This window comes from Lasioglossum baleicum, unplaced genomic scaffold (assembly GCF_051020765.1).
Source record: "Lasioglossum baleicum unplaced genomic scaffold, iyLasBale1 scaffold0021, whole genome shotgun sequence".
Taxonomy (NCBI): Eukaryota; Metazoa; Arthropoda; class Insecta; order Hymenoptera; family Halictidae; genus Lasioglossum; species Lasioglossum baleicum.
This window is the reverse complement of record NW_027469081.1, coordinates 4,059,468-4,077,646: the sequence shown is the minus strand read 5'-3', so window position 1 is coordinate 4,077,646 and position 18,179 is coordinate 4,059,468. Positions and strand designations below refer to the sequence as shown.

At 40.8% G+C, this 18,179-nt stretch overlaps 1 protein-coding gene across 3 annotated transcripts in view; it reads left to right on the top strand.

Moving 5' to 3' along the window:
* The window catches only part of Cad89d (cadherin 89D), a 73,418-nt gene that overhangs the window by 42,052 nt on the left and 13,187 nt on the right, over nucleotides 1-18,179 (top strand). For all 3 annotated transcript variants that reach the window (XM_076444797.1, XM_076444795.1, XM_076444796.1), the window contains exons 3-11: nucleotides 1,899-2,029; nucleotides 3,204-3,362; nucleotides 6,929-7,037; nucleotides 8,301-8,503; nucleotides 8,647-8,775; nucleotides 12,650-13,613; nucleotides 14,790-14,948; nucleotides 16,106-16,283; nucleotides 17,388-17,652. In XM_076444797.1, coding sequence (XP_076300912.1) covers nucleotides 1,899-2,029; nucleotides 3,204-3,362; nucleotides 6,929-7,037; nucleotides 8,301-8,503; nucleotides 8,647-8,775; nucleotides 12,650-13,613; nucleotides 14,790-14,948; nucleotides 16,106-16,283; nucleotides 17,388-17,652 — 2,297 coding nt within the window. The remainder of the gene's footprint in view (nucleotides 1-1,898; nucleotides 2,030-3,203; nucleotides 3,363-6,928; nucleotides 7,038-8,300; nucleotides 8,504-8,646; nucleotides 8,776-12,649; nucleotides 13,614-14,789; nucleotides 14,949-16,105; nucleotides 16,284-17,387; nucleotides 17,653-18,179) is intronic.

The following is an 18,179-nucleotide window of genomic DNA, read 5'->3' as shown; positions in this document are numbered from 1 at the left end:
GGGTTTGCGCGCTTCGGTTGTTTGACCTTATTTGAGCAGATTTTGGGCTGGACGAGGGCTCATTCTAAAGAGGAAGGTTCATCACAGTGCGCTCTGGTCATGATTTTAACGAGATTACGTTTATATCTAATAATATAAGGGCCCAAAGTAGAGAAAAAATCCAGAAAAAAACCCGCAGATTTCAATACATTTTTCTGTCTCTAAAAGACTTTTTTGACTTATATGATGACCAGAGCGCACTGTGATGAACCTTCCTCTTTAGAATGAGCCCTCACCCAGCCAAAAATCTGCTCAAATAAGGTCAAACAACCGAAGTGCGCAAACCCATGTTTCGACATGGTTTCGACCCAAAATCTAGTAAGATTCTAGTCCCTTTCTAGATACAATCCGAGGGTATACTATGTACCGCCCCGCCTTAAGTACATTTTTTTAGTGCGTTTTTTCGAAGTCGGTTTAATTTTTTTTATAAAACTTTTATTTCACACTTTTTAGTGGAACGAGCAGAATCTGTAGAACACCGTAGGATGGTTTTTCGGTCTTATTGGTTATTTGCAATAAAAACCGCAAAATTTGTTTTCAAGGGATCAATCCGGAGACATACCCTACAAAATGCAAAAGATTTCGTTCCTATTGGTCCATCCATCTCGGCGTAATCGGTGAACATACATAGAAAAAAAAGGCACATACAGATCGAATTGAGTAACCTCCTCCTTTTTCGAAGTCGGTTAAAAAGCAAACTGTTTGATGCCGATACTGTAGCGAATGCTCGTACACGGGGAATTGAAAAGTTTGAGAAGAGAGCACACAGGGTCGTACAGCTCGGGAGAATTTTGGTAGGCAGGAAAAGTTACTTTCAAGTTCCGCCTCTCGAAAATGATGGAATTCATGGGTGCAAGTTTCAATGTGTCACTCGGCGAGCCTGCTTTCCGCTTTATGAGCTTCCAACGCGATAGGATAGCGAAATTAAACCGACTAATATGCAAATTTAACTAAGAGCCCTTTCACTTGCATCTCGCCCCGTATTTTTCAGTTGCCGCGCAAAGCACGCGCTCTCGTGGTAAGTTTCTGCGTGCGCGCGTTGCGTGGGCGTGTCTGAGCAATTGCGATTCGACATTGTTACGCAATATGAATTGAACAGAAATATGGAAAAATATGAAAGAAATATGTGAAGAAGTGAATTGTTAAGATGACAATATAAATATGTATGAAATTAAAACGCTTTTCCAATTTCTGGTGTAGAAAACGGTAAAAACATTTCATTTAACACTAGGTTTACGTCATTTTAACGGGTTCCAATATTTTTAATTTGCAATTATTAAAACTGTAAACATGCTTTCTTGAGGAATCATTTACCAAATTTATTTTTTTGGGTATATGTTGGGTTGGCAAATAAGTTCGTTCGGTTTTTGTGATTTATTCCACTCTAAAAAATCGAACGAACTTATTTGCCAACCCAATATATACCAAAAAAAAATTTGGTAAATGATTCCTCAGGAAAGCATCTTTACAGTTTTAATAATCGCAAATGAAAAATATTGGAACCCGTCAAAATGACGTAAACCTAGTGTTAAATGAAACGTTTTTGCCAACCCAATATATACCAAAAAAAAAATAAATTTGGTAAATGATTCCTCAGGAAAGCATTTTTACAGTTTTAATAATCGCAAATGAAAAATATTGGAACCCGTCAAAATGACGTAAACCTAGTGTTAAATGAAACGTTTTTGCCAACCCAATAATATTGGGAAATAATTGGATAGACACATTCTTGTTACGTTTATAAAATACTATAAAACAATTATTCCTGGAGCTCCGTAAACCTAGTGTTAATAAGATTAAAACCGACATTTGATGCATTGGATAAATTGAACGACGTGTTTTTCATGATATTGTTACAGGATGTCAATTCTATCCTGTAGGAGAGTACCTAAAGTTCGTGAGGGTACCAGAGAACCTCGCGAAGGGAACAGAGATCCTGTCGCTGGAGGCCCATCCAAGAAATCACATCTCGATTATGCCAGTCGACAGAGTAAGTACTCGTTAAACATACAACAGTGACGTACTCGCCTTTCTACGCATTAATTAAGCAGCGTAACCTTCCACGTGTGTAATTAGCTAAATTCCTGTGTGCGATTTCAAGATCATGCGATTCTCGTTCTCCTAATTTGTCGAGCAATTATTAAATATTCCGAGTGAACAATCACTTGGAGATCTGGCCGCATAATCGTTGAAAAGGATGCCGCACCGTTAACACGATTCGCATTTAATTAACTTAATTAACAGATTTCGTGTGTCTGATTACACCATCGGAGAAAGTGAAGACAGTGTCGTGTTATGGTTTAGAGGATTCGGAAGTTAAATCTTTCGTGTCCGCTTCACCGAAAGTGACGTAACATCGAGATGATCGCGTGCGCGAAAGTATGCGAGATCTTGTGGCAAATGAGAACTATTTCACAATGAAAAGAAAAAGAAAAAAACGGCTGCGTAAATAGTACAGACTGCATAATACTGTAGTTAATAAGCGTTTACAAGACACTTATCCGGATAAGTGGGAATCAACTGTGTCTGACCAATTAACTGAAATGAAAATTCCGATGAATAACCATGAGCATTATCGTAATAAATGTCGTTATGAATTAAGTTTAACATAGATTGAGATCCGGACTATTTTCACGAGGGAAGTCGATTACCGTTTGTAAATAATTTATCGCCTGATTCGGAAACTCATTAAATATTATCAGGGAAACGCAATCAATTATGCAGAAGCTGCCTAGACGTTTAATTGAAATGATCAGCTGCAGTTTCGAGCAGAAAAATTCAAACAAATGTTAACTTCGAATGGCTGCTATTGTAGTACATCAACAGCTGTGAACAATTTTGATTTTGCAGTTTAGTTATATTTCTCTCCGTGATAATTCCAAAAGCGTTAGCTCCGGACCGGAAGAAAATCGTGGACGACTTCGCGCCGACTGGCCAGCTGTTAGAAATCGTTTAGTCGTCGGTGCACGTATTGCAGTTCGAGAAAAGGAACCTCGCTGTTCCGAGAAAAAAGTGTTTCTAGCGTAGAAAACAATTCCCGAGGAGTACCGTGTTTACCGTTGAACAGCGACCATAAATGAACCTCGGGCAAAATGATCGTTCTAAAGTATCCTGCGGTACCGTTGCCCATATGACATAGCGTAACCGAGTTGTAACTGTTGCAGGACGAGGATGCTCGTTTCTTCGCCTACAAACAAACGAACAAGACGCACGTATCTCTGGTGCTGGCCCAGTCCTTGGAGGATCTCGTGGATACGGAGTCACCTAGAAATCTGCTCAAGTTCCGCGTGGTCTGCGACTACAACGACGGCAGCGACTCCTTGGTAAATTATAGAAAGTAGATCTAGCGCGTGATCGATTTGCTCGTCGATTTTATTAATTCGCGATACCGCCGCGTGCCATCTGCCTTAACGGGATAGATAATGAATACTGATTCGTCCGTGAAGTGCTTGGAACGTGTTCTTTGGACACCCGTGGAGTCCAGCGGATTTATCACATGTTCAGAAACGTCACTTCAGATCAAAACAACATATAATTTAATAGATTTGTCCGCGATACGTCTAAAACAAGGATTTCTTGCTGTCCGAAGGGGTTCAGCAAGTTTTTACCGCGTTGACTGTTGCGTCAACGTTCATTCAAGTCGAGACAAAGTTTGTTATAAGTAGACAACGGATTTTCTGCGTTTATGAGAAAAATGGGTAGGTGTACATTAAGATATTAAAAACATTAGCGAATTGAACACGTTAGGAGAGAAAATTTTCTATCTTGCTCCGGTTCGTTGGAATTCGAGTGGGAAATTTTTACTTTGCGTATAGATCCGCTGTCTAATTATAAGAATAATTTTTGTGTGTTCACTCTTATCAGATTCCACTTAAAAATTCACTTTCAAGTGGGGCAAAACATTTTGACTACGATGTGGGATTTTTTATTCATTGATTTTCTTCCGCGTCTTGTCGGTTTTCGGACCGTTGCGTCAACGTTCATTCAAGTCGAGACAAAGTTTGTTATAAGTAGACAACGGATTTTCTGCGTTCATGAGAAAAATGAGTACATGAAGACATTAAAAACATTAGCGAATTGAACACATTAGGAGAGAAAATAAATTTCTATGTCGCTCCGGTTCGTTGGAATTCGAGTGGAAAATTTTAACTTTGCGTATAGATCCGCTGTCTAATTATAAGAATAATTTTTGTGTGTTCACTCTTATCAGATTCCACTTCAAAATTGACTTTCAAGTCGGGCAAAACATTTGGACTAAACATTTTTGAGTGGGATTTTTTATTCATTGATTTTCTTCCGCGTTTTGTCGGTTTTCGGACCACTGTCCGACAGCGGCACGAGCCAAAGCGCAATGACGTCCTTTTCGTCGGCGAATAAAAATCGCGATCGGCGCCGTAACGGTCTTGTCGATCCGCGGCATTCCTTCGAAATAGTTGCATAAACGCTGATTAACGCGTTACAGAACTATAAAACCGGTAGCGTAGGCTCGACTGTATCGCGACCGGTACCTACACGCTCCAATTATCGCGGCTCGCACGGGGAAAGAACCAGATCTCTGGAGGAAAAGTGGAATAGGTTTGGGAACTTTTGCGCCAGCCAGCGGAACGACGTGTGTGTGTTTCAAAATTTTTAATGGTGCTTCCAAGAGAACGAGCCGCTTGGAACCGCTACTTTCCATACTTACAAAAATTATACGCGATCACTCCACCGTTATAGTTTGTAATTATGCACATACCGGACACGGAAACCCGGCATTGAAATCACCGCTGAACTTCTCGATGACGCCTAATTATATTAGCCGCGTTTAAACATCTCTGTTCATCAGTTATAGTAATTACTAGACAGCGGATCTTCATGCAAAAGAAAAATTTTCGACCTGAATCCTAACAAACTGGAGTGAAATCAAAATTTCCCCTTTCATAATATTAAAACTCTTCAGTTTTAAATTGCACCTACCGATTTTTGTCATAAATGCATCAAATCCGCTGTCCAGTAATTACAAGGTGAACAGCTACTGTCAGAGATTCTCGAAGTATCCTGTAGCTGATTTCAAATGGAATTCAGATGCAAGGATTCCACGCGTTGCAGTTGTAATAATTGCCTCGGCCTGGCCCCGGAGAACAGGCTTTCAGCAAATGGACCGCGCGGTTTCACGAAAGTACGCAATAAAAACTGCAGAACTGTGGACGGAGTTTTCTTGCGTTAATACAATCCCGGAGGATAAATCTGAAGTGAGACTGTTATGCGTCCCCGTCTCGTCGGTGATATTAAATGTTGAAGAGAGGGAGATGAACAGAAGGGAAGAGGATAACTGAGAGAATGGAGGTGCGGGAACCAGAGAAATATTAAAATCAATCCTGTATACTGAGCTATGCAAACAGGGTTTCTGGAAAGGACATCATAAAGTCGCGGAAAGTTTTCGAGCCTGTTCTACGAATATTGTTTCAACCTTTCATCTTTTATGCCCGCGGTGCATCAATTTCCTTCATTTTATTTCGTGCTAGCGTTTTGTCTTCAAATCTTGATCGTCATCATTTCAATATCGATTATTATTAGACCGCGGATCTTTATGCAAGATAAACAATGTTTGCAAGACACAGGAGCCAAAAAAATATGAAACTTTTCTTTCTTATTTTAATTATTTTATTAACGTCCACTGTTTTAAATTGTGCGTACCCATTTTTGCCATAAATGCATCAAATCCGCAGTCTAATTATTATGTTTCGATACTTGATCTTGATTATCTTGATCACGCTGCTGGCAACCACGTAATTCCCTTTTTATAGAATTGCAGCTAGATTACTTAATATTCTTGCCGAAGCAAATGTTAGGTGACATTTCGTTTAATATGATTCATGTGCAACGATCTCACACTTTCTCCGCGATAGGTCGTCTGATTTTCTACTTTCATTTTTATTGATAAAATTATTGATAAAATTCTGAGAAAGAGGCGAACGAGATTATCGGGAGAAAATAGTTGGAACATACATATAAAACGCCACCGCATACAGTGACTTCCATGAATATTCGGACGAATTAGGGGAAAAGCATTTATTTGAGGAAATAAATGAAATAACGATGAAATAACGATTCAGAGAAAGTGTACGGGTAAATTCTGCGCGAAACACTCGCGGTAATCAGTAATGCAAAAAAAAAATGTCATTAACTCGCTCACGCTAGGCTGCAGTTTCTAACACCGACTATATTTAAACGAAACTGAAACGTCCTGCACGTACACGCTTATTGTCACGGGAACGTTACGTGAGGTCATTAGCGAGGTGTGTAGCAGGAAACAGTGGCTTAAAAGATGCTGAAAATTGTATATTTTCTCTTTTTATTCCGGAAATATTTTCTCCGGTTATATGTCCCCGCAGCTTTCTTCTTTTACCGTGTCTACCGTTCCAATTTGTTTTTATATTTTCCTTCACTTTATTTGCATTTCCATCCTTCCCAGGTGTTCACCGCAGCGAGTTGTGTTTATAATTGACGACACCATTATAATCCCGGCTATGCAACGTGTTATTTTTTTTATAGCACATTCGGAAGTGTTTGAAATCTTTCTTAAACGTTATTTGTCTTGGACATGAATTAAAATAAAAATTTCGGCCACGTTCATTTTCTCTGGTAAAAATGATGAAAGCTTTCGTTTTCTTTCTAGGAAAAGATCTGTAGAAAGCTGAATGTATTTGTTTGAATTTTTATTTTGTATAAAAATCCGTGGTCGATTTCGGCAGATTTTAATTATGTCACGCTTCATCCGAACGGAGTTGTGGAACATGGAATTCCCTGTAATTCCCGTGGGAATTGTCTGCGGGATCAGACGGTTCTCCGGGGTACTATATTTTCGAAGCACGCAGCACATCTAATATACTAATACTTATGCTTGTAGGTGACATCGCACCTGTCAGTGACGGTCTACGTGGAGGACATAAACGATCATGCTCCGCAATTTGTCGATGCGCCTTATCACGTAACCGTGGACGAGCTTACGCCAGTTGGTGAGATATATACCGCATACGAACTAGTTTTACGCTGAACTGTGCTTCGAGATGCTTTATTTCCAAGAAAAATGAATTTCTATCTGCTTGGCAAGGTATTAATCATCGTTTGAACCCATTGTGCTCGTAATCATGTGAAAAATTTGCAAAACATTATCATTGTTCTGATGTACGTGACGAAGCAACACTTTGTTTTACTTTTCTAAGTCTCCACGGAGAATCATAAATATATTAGTTGGACAAACATTTATCTTTAGAACGAATATAGCTGTCCAAAGTTCATCAATTTTAGATACTATTGTATCAATGCGGCTATACAAAGGAATCGCAAAGCAAGATTTTAAACCTCGTTAAACAATTGATTGTCCACGTATAGAACAGACACTTTCTGACCAATTACTTCTCACAAACACTGTCATTTCCAAATTCATCGTCGTTTTTCCTTCACAAAAATCTCCAACTCTAACACGATCGAATCGATCGGACTGTAACACGATTATTCATAAGAAATCACGATCATTTCTTCACATTTTGTCCAATGACTCGTCACAACCCTAATCATTTCCAAATTCTACGTCGTTTTTCCTTAACAAAAGTCCATAACTTTAACACAATCATAATCCTCGAATTATCTCGAATCGATCGAAAACCTGATTATTTATAAGAAATCACGATCATTTCTTCACATTTTGTCCAATGACTCGTTACAACCCTAATCATTTCCAAAACCTTCGTCTCGTTTTTCCTTAACAAAAATCTCTAACTTTAACACAATCATGTAATCCTCCAATTACCTCGAATCGATCGAACTGTAACATGATTATTCATAAGAAATCACGATCATTTCTTCACATTTTGTCCAACGACTCGTTACAACCCTAATCATTTCCAAAACCTTCGTCTCGTTTTTCCTTAACAAAAATCTCTAACTTTAACACAAACATGTAATCCTCCAATTACCTCGAATCGATCGAACTGTAACATGATTATTCATAAGAAATCACGATCATTTCTTCACATTTTGCCAACGGCTTGCCACAATCCTAATCATTTCCAAATCCTTTATCGTTTTTCTTGAACAAAAATCTCTAACTAGAACACACGATCGATCTGTAACATAATCGAGCAGAAGAAAATCCCTAAGAAACCTGTCCGATTGTTTCGTCGTGCAACCGAATCGACCGGAACGTTGCACGGCCAATTGGCTCCTTGGAAATTGCAATATTGGTTACGTTGCACCAAAATTCGTGTGTCTAATCGCAGGTGTGACGATATTTCGTGGGATTCACGCGGTGGACGGTGACAAGCCGAACACGCCGAACAGCGACGTGCACTATGCGATAGTGAAAGGCAACGAGCAGGGGAAATTTTCACTAGAATCCGGCCACAGAACCGCTCTCATACTCCGTAAACCGGTGGACTACGACAACGGTGATCGCGAGTTCACGCTGGTCATCGCGGCCACGGTGAGTAGACGATGTTACACATGCACCGCGGGCTAGAACATCGTAGAAAACCGTAGGTGAAAGTCCTCCGACGTCGATATTACCACGATTATTTCTCGTTACGACCGGCCTCATTGTCAACTCATCTGCCTCGTATGTTACAGGACCGCGGCGTTCCTTCCAGGACCACGAACACCACCGTCAAAATCACGATCGTCGACAATGACGATCTCGATCCGAAGTTCTCGCGCGATGTGTACAAGGCGAAGATCCACGAGTTCTACCCTATGCCGGTAAATATCTGATTTTACGCGTTTTTAATATTCTTGCTCTCGTTGTTGAAGATAATAAAGATGCAAAGAAAAATTTCTTGTAAAAGTCTCCTCCTGGAACAGGAAAAATAGAAATTGTCCGACAGAAGTGATTTCAAAGGAAAATAATTAACACTCAACCTACCAGTGCCGGTCAAGTGACCGGTTTTATATTTTTCATTTCATAATTATTGAAATTACGAAGTTGCTTACGTAGAAATTGATTCGATAAAATTCTGTATCCAATTCTGTATCCATTGTTGCAAAAATTGCAGAAAATCTAAATAAATAGAGCCTCGTCATTTTTTAAAAGTAAAACACGTTAATCGCTTTTAGTGCTCGGTAGGTTTAGTGTTAAAATTGTCTGATAGAATTTATTTCAGAAGAGAATGATTAATGTCACAACGAATGTTATTTCAAAAGAAAATAATTAACACTAAACCTACCAGTGCCGGTCAAATGACCGGTTTTATATTTTTCTTTTCATAATTATTGAAATTACGAAGTTGCTGACGTAGAAACTGATTCGATAAAATTCTGTATCCATTGTTGCACAAAATTGCAGAAAATCTAAATAAATAGAGCCTCGTCATTTTTGAAAACCAAAACATGTTAATCGCTTTTAGTGCTCGGTAGGTTTAGTGTTAAAATTGTCTGATAGAACTTATTTCAGAAGAGAATCATTAATGTCACAACGAATGTTTGTCGGCGGAATAAATTCTCTGACTGATTCGTGCAAGGAGCCCAGCAAGCCCAGTTTACAGAGGTTGTAGGTGTACAGTGGTTATTTCACATCCGTGACACGTTTATAATCGATGAGTTGAAATCGCCGGAAAAGTCGCGCGTATTTTCACACATTCAAACTGGAACGCATTAATCCGACTTTCTACATATAGGACAGTACCAGAACCTGTTAACGTAGATTTCCACGTATCTATTAGGTCATAGGTGATAACCTTAGATGCTGTTCTACATCACTTTGCAATTTAAAATTGAACAATTTCGACATCTTGCCGTGACATATGGCTCTCAATTAATTGCTTGCAGCTTAGAAACTGTATACGGGCTTCCGCACGAGACTTGTCGCTCGTGAAGTAAGTAATTACCATTGGTGCATCCATCATTCTAACTCGATTCGAGCTAATCTCTTACTAAAAGTTGTACTGGATATTTCGAATGATTCATTCGACGAGGACAACTCTTAATTGGAAAACAGTTTACAAGTTATATGACTTTCAGAATATTTTTAAATCAATTAATTAATTAAATTTTAATAGATTCGAAGAAAGATACTCGTTGTAAATAAAAACAGTAAGAAATATCATCATTTGAATTTTTCACTGTTTTTACTTACGATCAGTATTTTTTTTTAATCTTAAATATAGAAGCTTAATTTTTAAAAAAGGAACAGTACATTGTAGTCGTCTTGGTACATTAAAAATGCCAGTAAGAAATCAGGATGTAAAATGCCAGTAATAAAACATTTACAAGAGCGATCTGAGAAATCCGCAGCAGGTAGTTATACGACCGATGCACGAAGATCATCAGAAAATATTATAGCAGCGTTAGAGTCTCGGAAGATTAACCATACGAGTCCGTATAAATCCAAAGTGATCGGTGCAGGAAAATCGCTGGAAAATCGGCGCTCGATGCGTTAAATCGCGGCTTCGACGCGCGCCAGAAGCATTCTGGGCATGGTTCGGTCGAATCCTCAAACGTAATCGGGCTGAATAAATTTCAGGGAACGACTCCGCGGCGAGTATCGTTCGAAAGTCGAACGTACTGTATGCACCGTCTGTGATAAATATCACTGCTGCGAACAGTATCGCGCGATCATGTTTTCCTACGGAACGAAATTTATACCTCAAGGTTCCCGCGGAAGAAAGTATTAACCTCTGACATTACCGCCTTTAGTGCGATGTGGCGTAGCCTAGATCACAGGCGTCGTCGCGTGGAACACAAACGACTAAACCCGTCGCGACCAACTACTCCCTTAATGGCACAGAAAAAAGCGTTATTGAACTTCCCAGACGAATTGTCAGCAAGAGAGAGAGAGAAAGAGAGAGAAGCGGGGAAAATCGACTGTGAAAGTCGCGCGTGGGCATCGTACACTCCTAGGAAAAATCCGCGGGAAAAATATTTCGAACGAACCCCACTCTGTTTCTACCGTGGCCTTCTGTTTAGAGGAATTTAGGCTGACGCGCAGAGTGACTTCCATTAATATTCGGACGCTCTAAAATAAGAAACGACGATAACTTTCTTAATATTGGAAGTTACAGCAATTATAATAGTTTAATGCAGGTTGTGAAAAGAAATTTTTTCAAAAATTCCAATTGGTCGGAATTGTATTTTTCGTAGGGTTCAATATTTGTCGGCAATGGCGACCATCCATCTCGAGAATACATTCTTATTTGTTAATTATCCGTAAAAATAATTTCAGGAAACAGCACATTTTTAGATACGTGGCTGGGAACGTGTTAGAGGCGACTTTCACTGATTTTTGCTCTGATCCTGCGAGATTTGAAAAACGTTTCGGAAAATATTTATTTCTAAGGACAGAATATAAAAAATTGATGTCGCGGAGAAGTCGTGAACGAGGGGAACGACGCGACGCGCCTCGATGACTGCGTAGAAAGTTCCCGGGTTCGTTCGTTCCGTAATATGCGAGTACCATCAACGATCATCCACATTGACGCGGTCATTGCCGCGGGTATTCCCGATATAAGCGGCAAAGAGTGGTCGTCTCGCGATTGCGTAATAGATTAATCTCTGCCGGTGCTTAATTACCACTGATTCGGCACGGATTTACTATGATATTTTCCAACTATGTCGTTAGAAGGTGTTTACGGTATTTCGACACCGCGCTGCGAACGTAATTACTGCCGACGTATTTCTTTTAGAATATTTGTTTTGTACCAGAACTAATTTGACAAGGAAAAAGTAATTTGATGTTTCAATGAATTAATTTCAGAAATTAATACAACAAACCTAAGTTTTTTGATAAAATATTGAATTATACCGACAGCGTTTCAATAAGATTGAATTTTCATTGTGGTATAATTGTTTTCTGAACGTTCAATGTGCGGTTTTCTTCGACGATATTTCCATCGCGTTATGACCGCTCTACATTTCGAACCAGAAAAAAAGAAAGCTGCAATATCAATTGGAAATCTAAGATTTACCATGCAGACATTCACGGAATGTTTTTGTGCAAAATAATTATGTTGGTCTTCGCTACCAGAAAATCTTTAACGACAGAACTGAAGCGTGACGGACTTTCTAAGTTCTAACGCAGGTCTACGTCAATACTGCTCGGTTTTGTATGAAATGGCTGGAAACACTTTGTGTTTACATTAAGAGGGCTTACGAGATTCATATTCGAACAGAATCTAGATATATGATATTATTCCCGTGTCGACAAACTTTTTAAGCAATAGTACAAGTAATAAAATTAATCCCACAGGTAAGTACGTGGTTCAATCATGTTGAAAACTGATGAAAAACAAAGGTTTCCACACCGTGGTGCATAAGAATAATAGTACAAGTAGTATTACAAAATGTGCAAAAAAAGTAATACTTACGAGCCAATGGAAACTAGCGCGAATACAGAGAAATCGAAAATGATGAAATCTATTGTTCCAATCTATCAGTTCGTTGCCCTTTCTTCGCGAATTGTTTTATCACGTACATATTGAATTTACTTAAAAATCCTGTAGAAAATAATGGTACTCCAGCCTTCACACGGCATCAGGAGCGCAAGCATTAATTATTTCCTCGTCAACATGCCCAGAATTCCTGAAACCCTCCGCACGCGTTTCATCTGGCAAAAATCTTCAAGGTCACGTCTGTTTCGCAGGAGTATCCGATCTTCACGCAGATTAACTTCAGCACGCCAATCCAAGCAACGGACTGCGACATGGACATCAACGTGCCGGTCCGTTACGACATAATCTCGGGGAACGAGCGTGGCTTCTTTCATCTGGACCCGAAGAACGGGACGTTGTTCCTGAAACGAGCGATCGACCTGGATGCGGAGAAAAACCTCCCCTCGAACACCTTCACCTTGCAGATCCACGCGTCCCAAGTGGACAACCCGTTAAAAACAGCGGTGGCTAGAGCCGAGGTAGAAGTGCTGGATCTGAACGACAATCTCCCAGAATTCGAGGTCGATCTGTACAACATCAGCATCGTGGAGAACCTGCCTAATGGTTTCAGTGTTTTGCAAGTGATCGCGCGCGACAGAGACCAAGGGGAGAACGGACAGTTCGATTATGAATTGAGGGACCCTTCGGGTGCGTTTTCAGTGGATCCGAAATCCGGTTGGCTAACGGTGAAGGATCAATCGGTGCTGGATCGTGAGAAGCGAGATCATCTTCGTATGAAGGTGTTAGCCATCGAAAGGAAACCCAGCGTTGTCTTGGGGGTTGACTCTAGAAACTTGAATGGGTCCTCGGTGGAAGTTGAGGTCACTTTGCTGGATGCTAATGATAATAATCCTATCTTTCTACCTGGGAATCTGTACGAGATGGTTGCCAGGAGCGACAATAAGGTGGGCACTGTTTTGGGGCAAGTTCATGCTGTTGACGAGGATCTTGGGCCCAACGGTATGGTCAAGTATAGGCTACAGAAACCTGGGAACTCGACCACGAGGACGCCACCTTTCCACGTGGACGAGATTACTGGCATGATTACCGTCGCGGAGAGTCCCATTCTTGAAGGGAGGCACGCCATCTTCGTGGAGGCTGCCGACCAGCCTGCTAACCCCAGCGAGAGGCGATTCTCCCTGGCTGTGGTCACCATTGACATCTTCAGATCGAACGGTGAGATATACTCTATCCAACGAGAGAGCAGTACCGCGTGAAGACCAGTTTTCGTTTGTCGCTGCGCATCTTCGCCCTAATTGGTTCAAGAAAGTGGGGAGGGGATAGTGGAGTGAGAGATGATAGGCTCGCTGCGCCCCCACCATCTTCCAAGCTGCGCGCAACGGTACTGTTCTATCGTTGGATATAGTGTAGATCTTCTAATCTTTTAAGTACCCATGAGCACGGTGCATTATACAGGTGTGCTGTGATAGAAGGGTAGTAATTCTCTGGCCGCCGCCAGACAGCGCATGGTCGTAGGTACCGTACGTGTACGAATGAGTTTGTGTATATTCAGCAGCGCGCCCGAATACACACAATCTCATTCGCACACGTACGGTACCTACGACCATGCGCTGTCTGGCGGCGGCCAGAGAATTACTACCCATCTATCACAGTTTTCTGAGGGAAGTCGGCACACCTGTATAATGCACCGTGCGCATGAGTACCCATTTACAGAATTTCTCTCCACAATTTGTTAATGTTCCTCTAAAAAGTATTACAAAATTTCTCTGAACATGTCCATTCTTTACTCGCTAATATTATATATTAATTTATAGTCTTGAGAATTTGTGCGAACATGTGTTAAATACAGAAAGACTAAGGGTTAATTGTAGGTTATTAACAGACGCAAAAAATGTATGATGCAGGATCTACTGCATTCATAAATTCCGCAAGTGAATTGTTCGCGCATCGACAGATTCGCGCGACATTTCGCGAGGCGAAAGTTAATAATTAAACAGCGTAACGAACCGTTCAACCGGTTGTCCTTCGAAGGCGCACGTTCCATGCTTCGGTTATCGGCGATGTTATCTTCTTCAACGCTCGTGCGCTCGTAGAAATATGACTTCTCGGCTGCAGAAATGTACATTTCGTATCTCCAAGGTATCCGTCAAACGTAACACGGATATTTTCCATACGTCGTCGGGAATCGTATCCCAAGACAACCGAAACGAAGAATAAAAGACTTGAAATATTCCCTTGCATCCCGTTTCGTCGTGTTACCGGAGTAGAAGCCCTCCATTGTTGTCGAGATGATTTTGATCGCGACGCAGAAAGGCGCCTCGATTTATTTCGACTTTCCTCGAAATGCGAACGCGACCGGATCTCTTTATTGCTCCTTATTTCAAACGGCAGGACCGGAGTCATTGGAACCAGACTTCGTGGGAGCCCCTTACGAATTTTGGGTCGGTGCCAATGTGCCAGTCGGCACGAGCGTCGGTCAAATCCGCTTAAACGACGCCGTAAAGACAAACGATTTGATCTATGATCTTCTGCACAGCTACGAAGACGGAGGTGAGTCTCTACAATGGCTATTAATTAATTAACGCGCGCGCGCGGCTAAGTGAGACACATTGCTCCGCGGGATCAATCCGCACCCTTGAACTAGCAAATATTTCCGCAGAAACGCTCTGCGGAGAGTGTTCAGACACTTTCGTTGCTGCTATTCCGCTATTTATTTTACGGTTTTAGTGATTAGAACTTTCTTGTAGTTCGTAATTTCTTAAAAAAGGATTGTATGCCTATCACAGTAAGGAGCATAACTGATTCCACGCACTGTAAATCGGAACACAACTTTTTTATCAATGGACCAAACGACTTCAATTTCTCTGTAAGGCTAGAAGAATTAGTTTAGTAAATCACGTCTAATAAATAAGTTGGAAAAATGCATTCGATCGGAATTGTGAAAAACAATACTAAAAATTGATTTTTACAACTTTTTTAGCTGGCCCAATAACTAAAATTTTAAAAAATGTGTTTTGTCGACTGGTATAAATTATATACGCTCTGAAAATTTCATTGAAATTGGTCAATTGGTTTACGAATTATAAACGATCAAAAATGGTAAAACTTGCCACTTTATGGTAGACTACAAATTACCACTTTTAATCGTTTATAATTCGCAAACCAATTAACTAATTTCTAATTTCAGACGCATCTTTTGAATTTTCGTTATTGGACCACCAGCTACAAAGGTTGTAAAAATCAATTTTTACTATGGTTTTTCAATTTTTACGTCATTTACTATACTAATTCTTCTAGCCTTACAGAGAAATTGAAGTCGTTTGGCCCATTCATAAAAAAGTTGTTCCGATTTAAAGTGCGTGGAATCAGTTATGCTCCTTACTGTATATTCTACAATAGCTGTACCTTAACAACATCAAACTAGATTTTTATTTCGGTTTAAAGAAAAACAAAATAGTACACATATATTTATTAGACTATGTTTGGAATCTTTAACACGAGTCAGACACGATATTGTAGGACAAGGGGTTAAACCTTCTTTTGGAGTAAATTCATTTCTGGAGGCTGTGAGACTAGAATTTTGTTTCTGATATTAGAAGGGTGTTGCGATCGTTACGGTTTTCATTAGTCTTTGAATAAAAACATGAATAGAAAGACTTCCATTTAATACGTAATACATGCTACATACATACACGATGGAATTTCAGTTCCGTTCGCCGTGGAGGAACGCTCAGGAACGATTACGGTCGTCGAAGAGATCGAGCGATTCGACCAGTCCACGTACGATTTCGAGGCGGTCGTTACCGACGAGAGGGACCTAATGCTGATCACCAACGTCTCGATCCACGTGGTCGACCCTAACGATGAGAGGGGGATTTTCACGAGGTAAGTGAAACTACCGGCGGTAACGGTGTCTCGCAGTATATTTTAACGAGGTTCGAGTGAAACCCCCGGGGCACAGATTGTTTCTCCTTGTAATTGGGGAATTAAGATCGATGCCGACGATAGCGCACGTTCGTGGGATCGTTTAGGCGAATTTTATGTTGGTTCACACATCTCTGGTTGCCGAAAAATCTTTCCCCCGATGTTATAATACAACCGTGTCGTATTAAATCGTTGCGGGTAGGATCTTCATGCATTTATAGTATGTGTACATTTTGAAGCACAACAAAACATTTATTGCGACGAACGTTATATACGAACATGGACAGTAATCTGCAGCATTGTTAGAGCATGATACGATGAAGACTGACCATTGTGATCATTCAAATCTGTTTTTTTAGTACGAAGCACAATATCGGAAAATTTCATTAAATTCGGTCAACGTTACAATCAGCTACAAACGTTTAATATAACAATGAATCTAAGGACTCTTACATCTTTCGATGTCTCTCGTTTCGTCCCATATCAACCAATTTCGATGAAACTTTCACGATGCATATAATCGACACAGATGTACAAAATGTGTTTCTTAAAATTTTCTATACAATTCCGACCAACTGCATATTTCGAACAAAATTTCTTTTCACAACGTCTCGCAAAAGTTCAAATGGTACGGTGCAATATTAAAAAAGTTACCGCTTTTTTAAGAGCGTCCGAATATCGATGGAAGTCACTGTGCGTCTTAAAGCAAGTGTAAACGAATCACTTTGAAGAGTGTATAAAGTGTACTCATCCGATTTACGGTCTCGTCGAGCGACTGTCTTGCGAAAGAGGGAAAAACACGTGTTTACTGGAAGAGTACCGCGTGGTAACTGGTAAGAAAGTGGTGTGTTCGGTTTGATGGCGCTGGGGGGTTGTAAAACGGGTTCGAAAACAACGGAGATCCCGGCCAAGAGACGATTATTACAGAGAGAGAAAGAGAGGGAGAGGGTGAGGTGGAGAGAGCAATTGATAGGTTGGCCGGGACCGGTAAAGGTCAGGAGTTGAACGGCTCCGTGGGAGTTCTCTCTGTTTGCTTATCCAAAACTCGATGGCCGTTGATTGCAGGGGAACGACCACCGCCCCTCTGGTCTTCCACGCGAAGGAGAACGTCCCAGGCACGTACATCGGGCAAGTGCTTCCGCAGAATAGCACCACCGGCACGTCCACAACCGGCGCCCGGTTTTTTATCGTCAATCAGCAAGATGTCCCCGATATCTCGATCACGGAGGACGGCGCTTTGTACGCGCCGCATGGCCTCGACCGCGAGACCAGGCAGAATTATAGCATCACCGTAATTGCGGAGAGCCACCGAGGGGTCGGAGTTTTCCAAGTAAGTTTTCCCCGTCGTCGGTAATTAACCCCTCGGCCCCGAGCCGACGCGACACACCGGGGTGCGTCGAACTCGTTCAACGCCACTCCGGGGAATTTTCTTTTCCGATTCAAAACAAATTGATTGAGACGGCGCGGCGGCCCCGCCTCTTTCCCCTTTCAGAATCGACCGAATGCTTTGTACTCGAAGCAATTTTAATTCGATAATCAAAAGACATTTCTTTCAACCCAGTTCATTTTTATTCTACGCAGGTAATCTTTTTTATATTGCGCACATCAAATTCTCTGAACCTATTTTCTCGCACAACAGTTGAGCCTTTTACAATTTATAGAATACCCAAAAATTGGGGTAGCTCAAGCAATATTTTAAAAGGTCCTCCTTAAACGCCCTAAACTCATGTTTTTTCCCGTGGTCAGAGATTTATGGGAAAATTCAGAGTAAGAGAGACTTCTCTCTAATATACCGCAACCTAATATTGAAGTAGCGTGTTTCCCTCATAAATTTGTTGCCATATACGTTCCTCCATC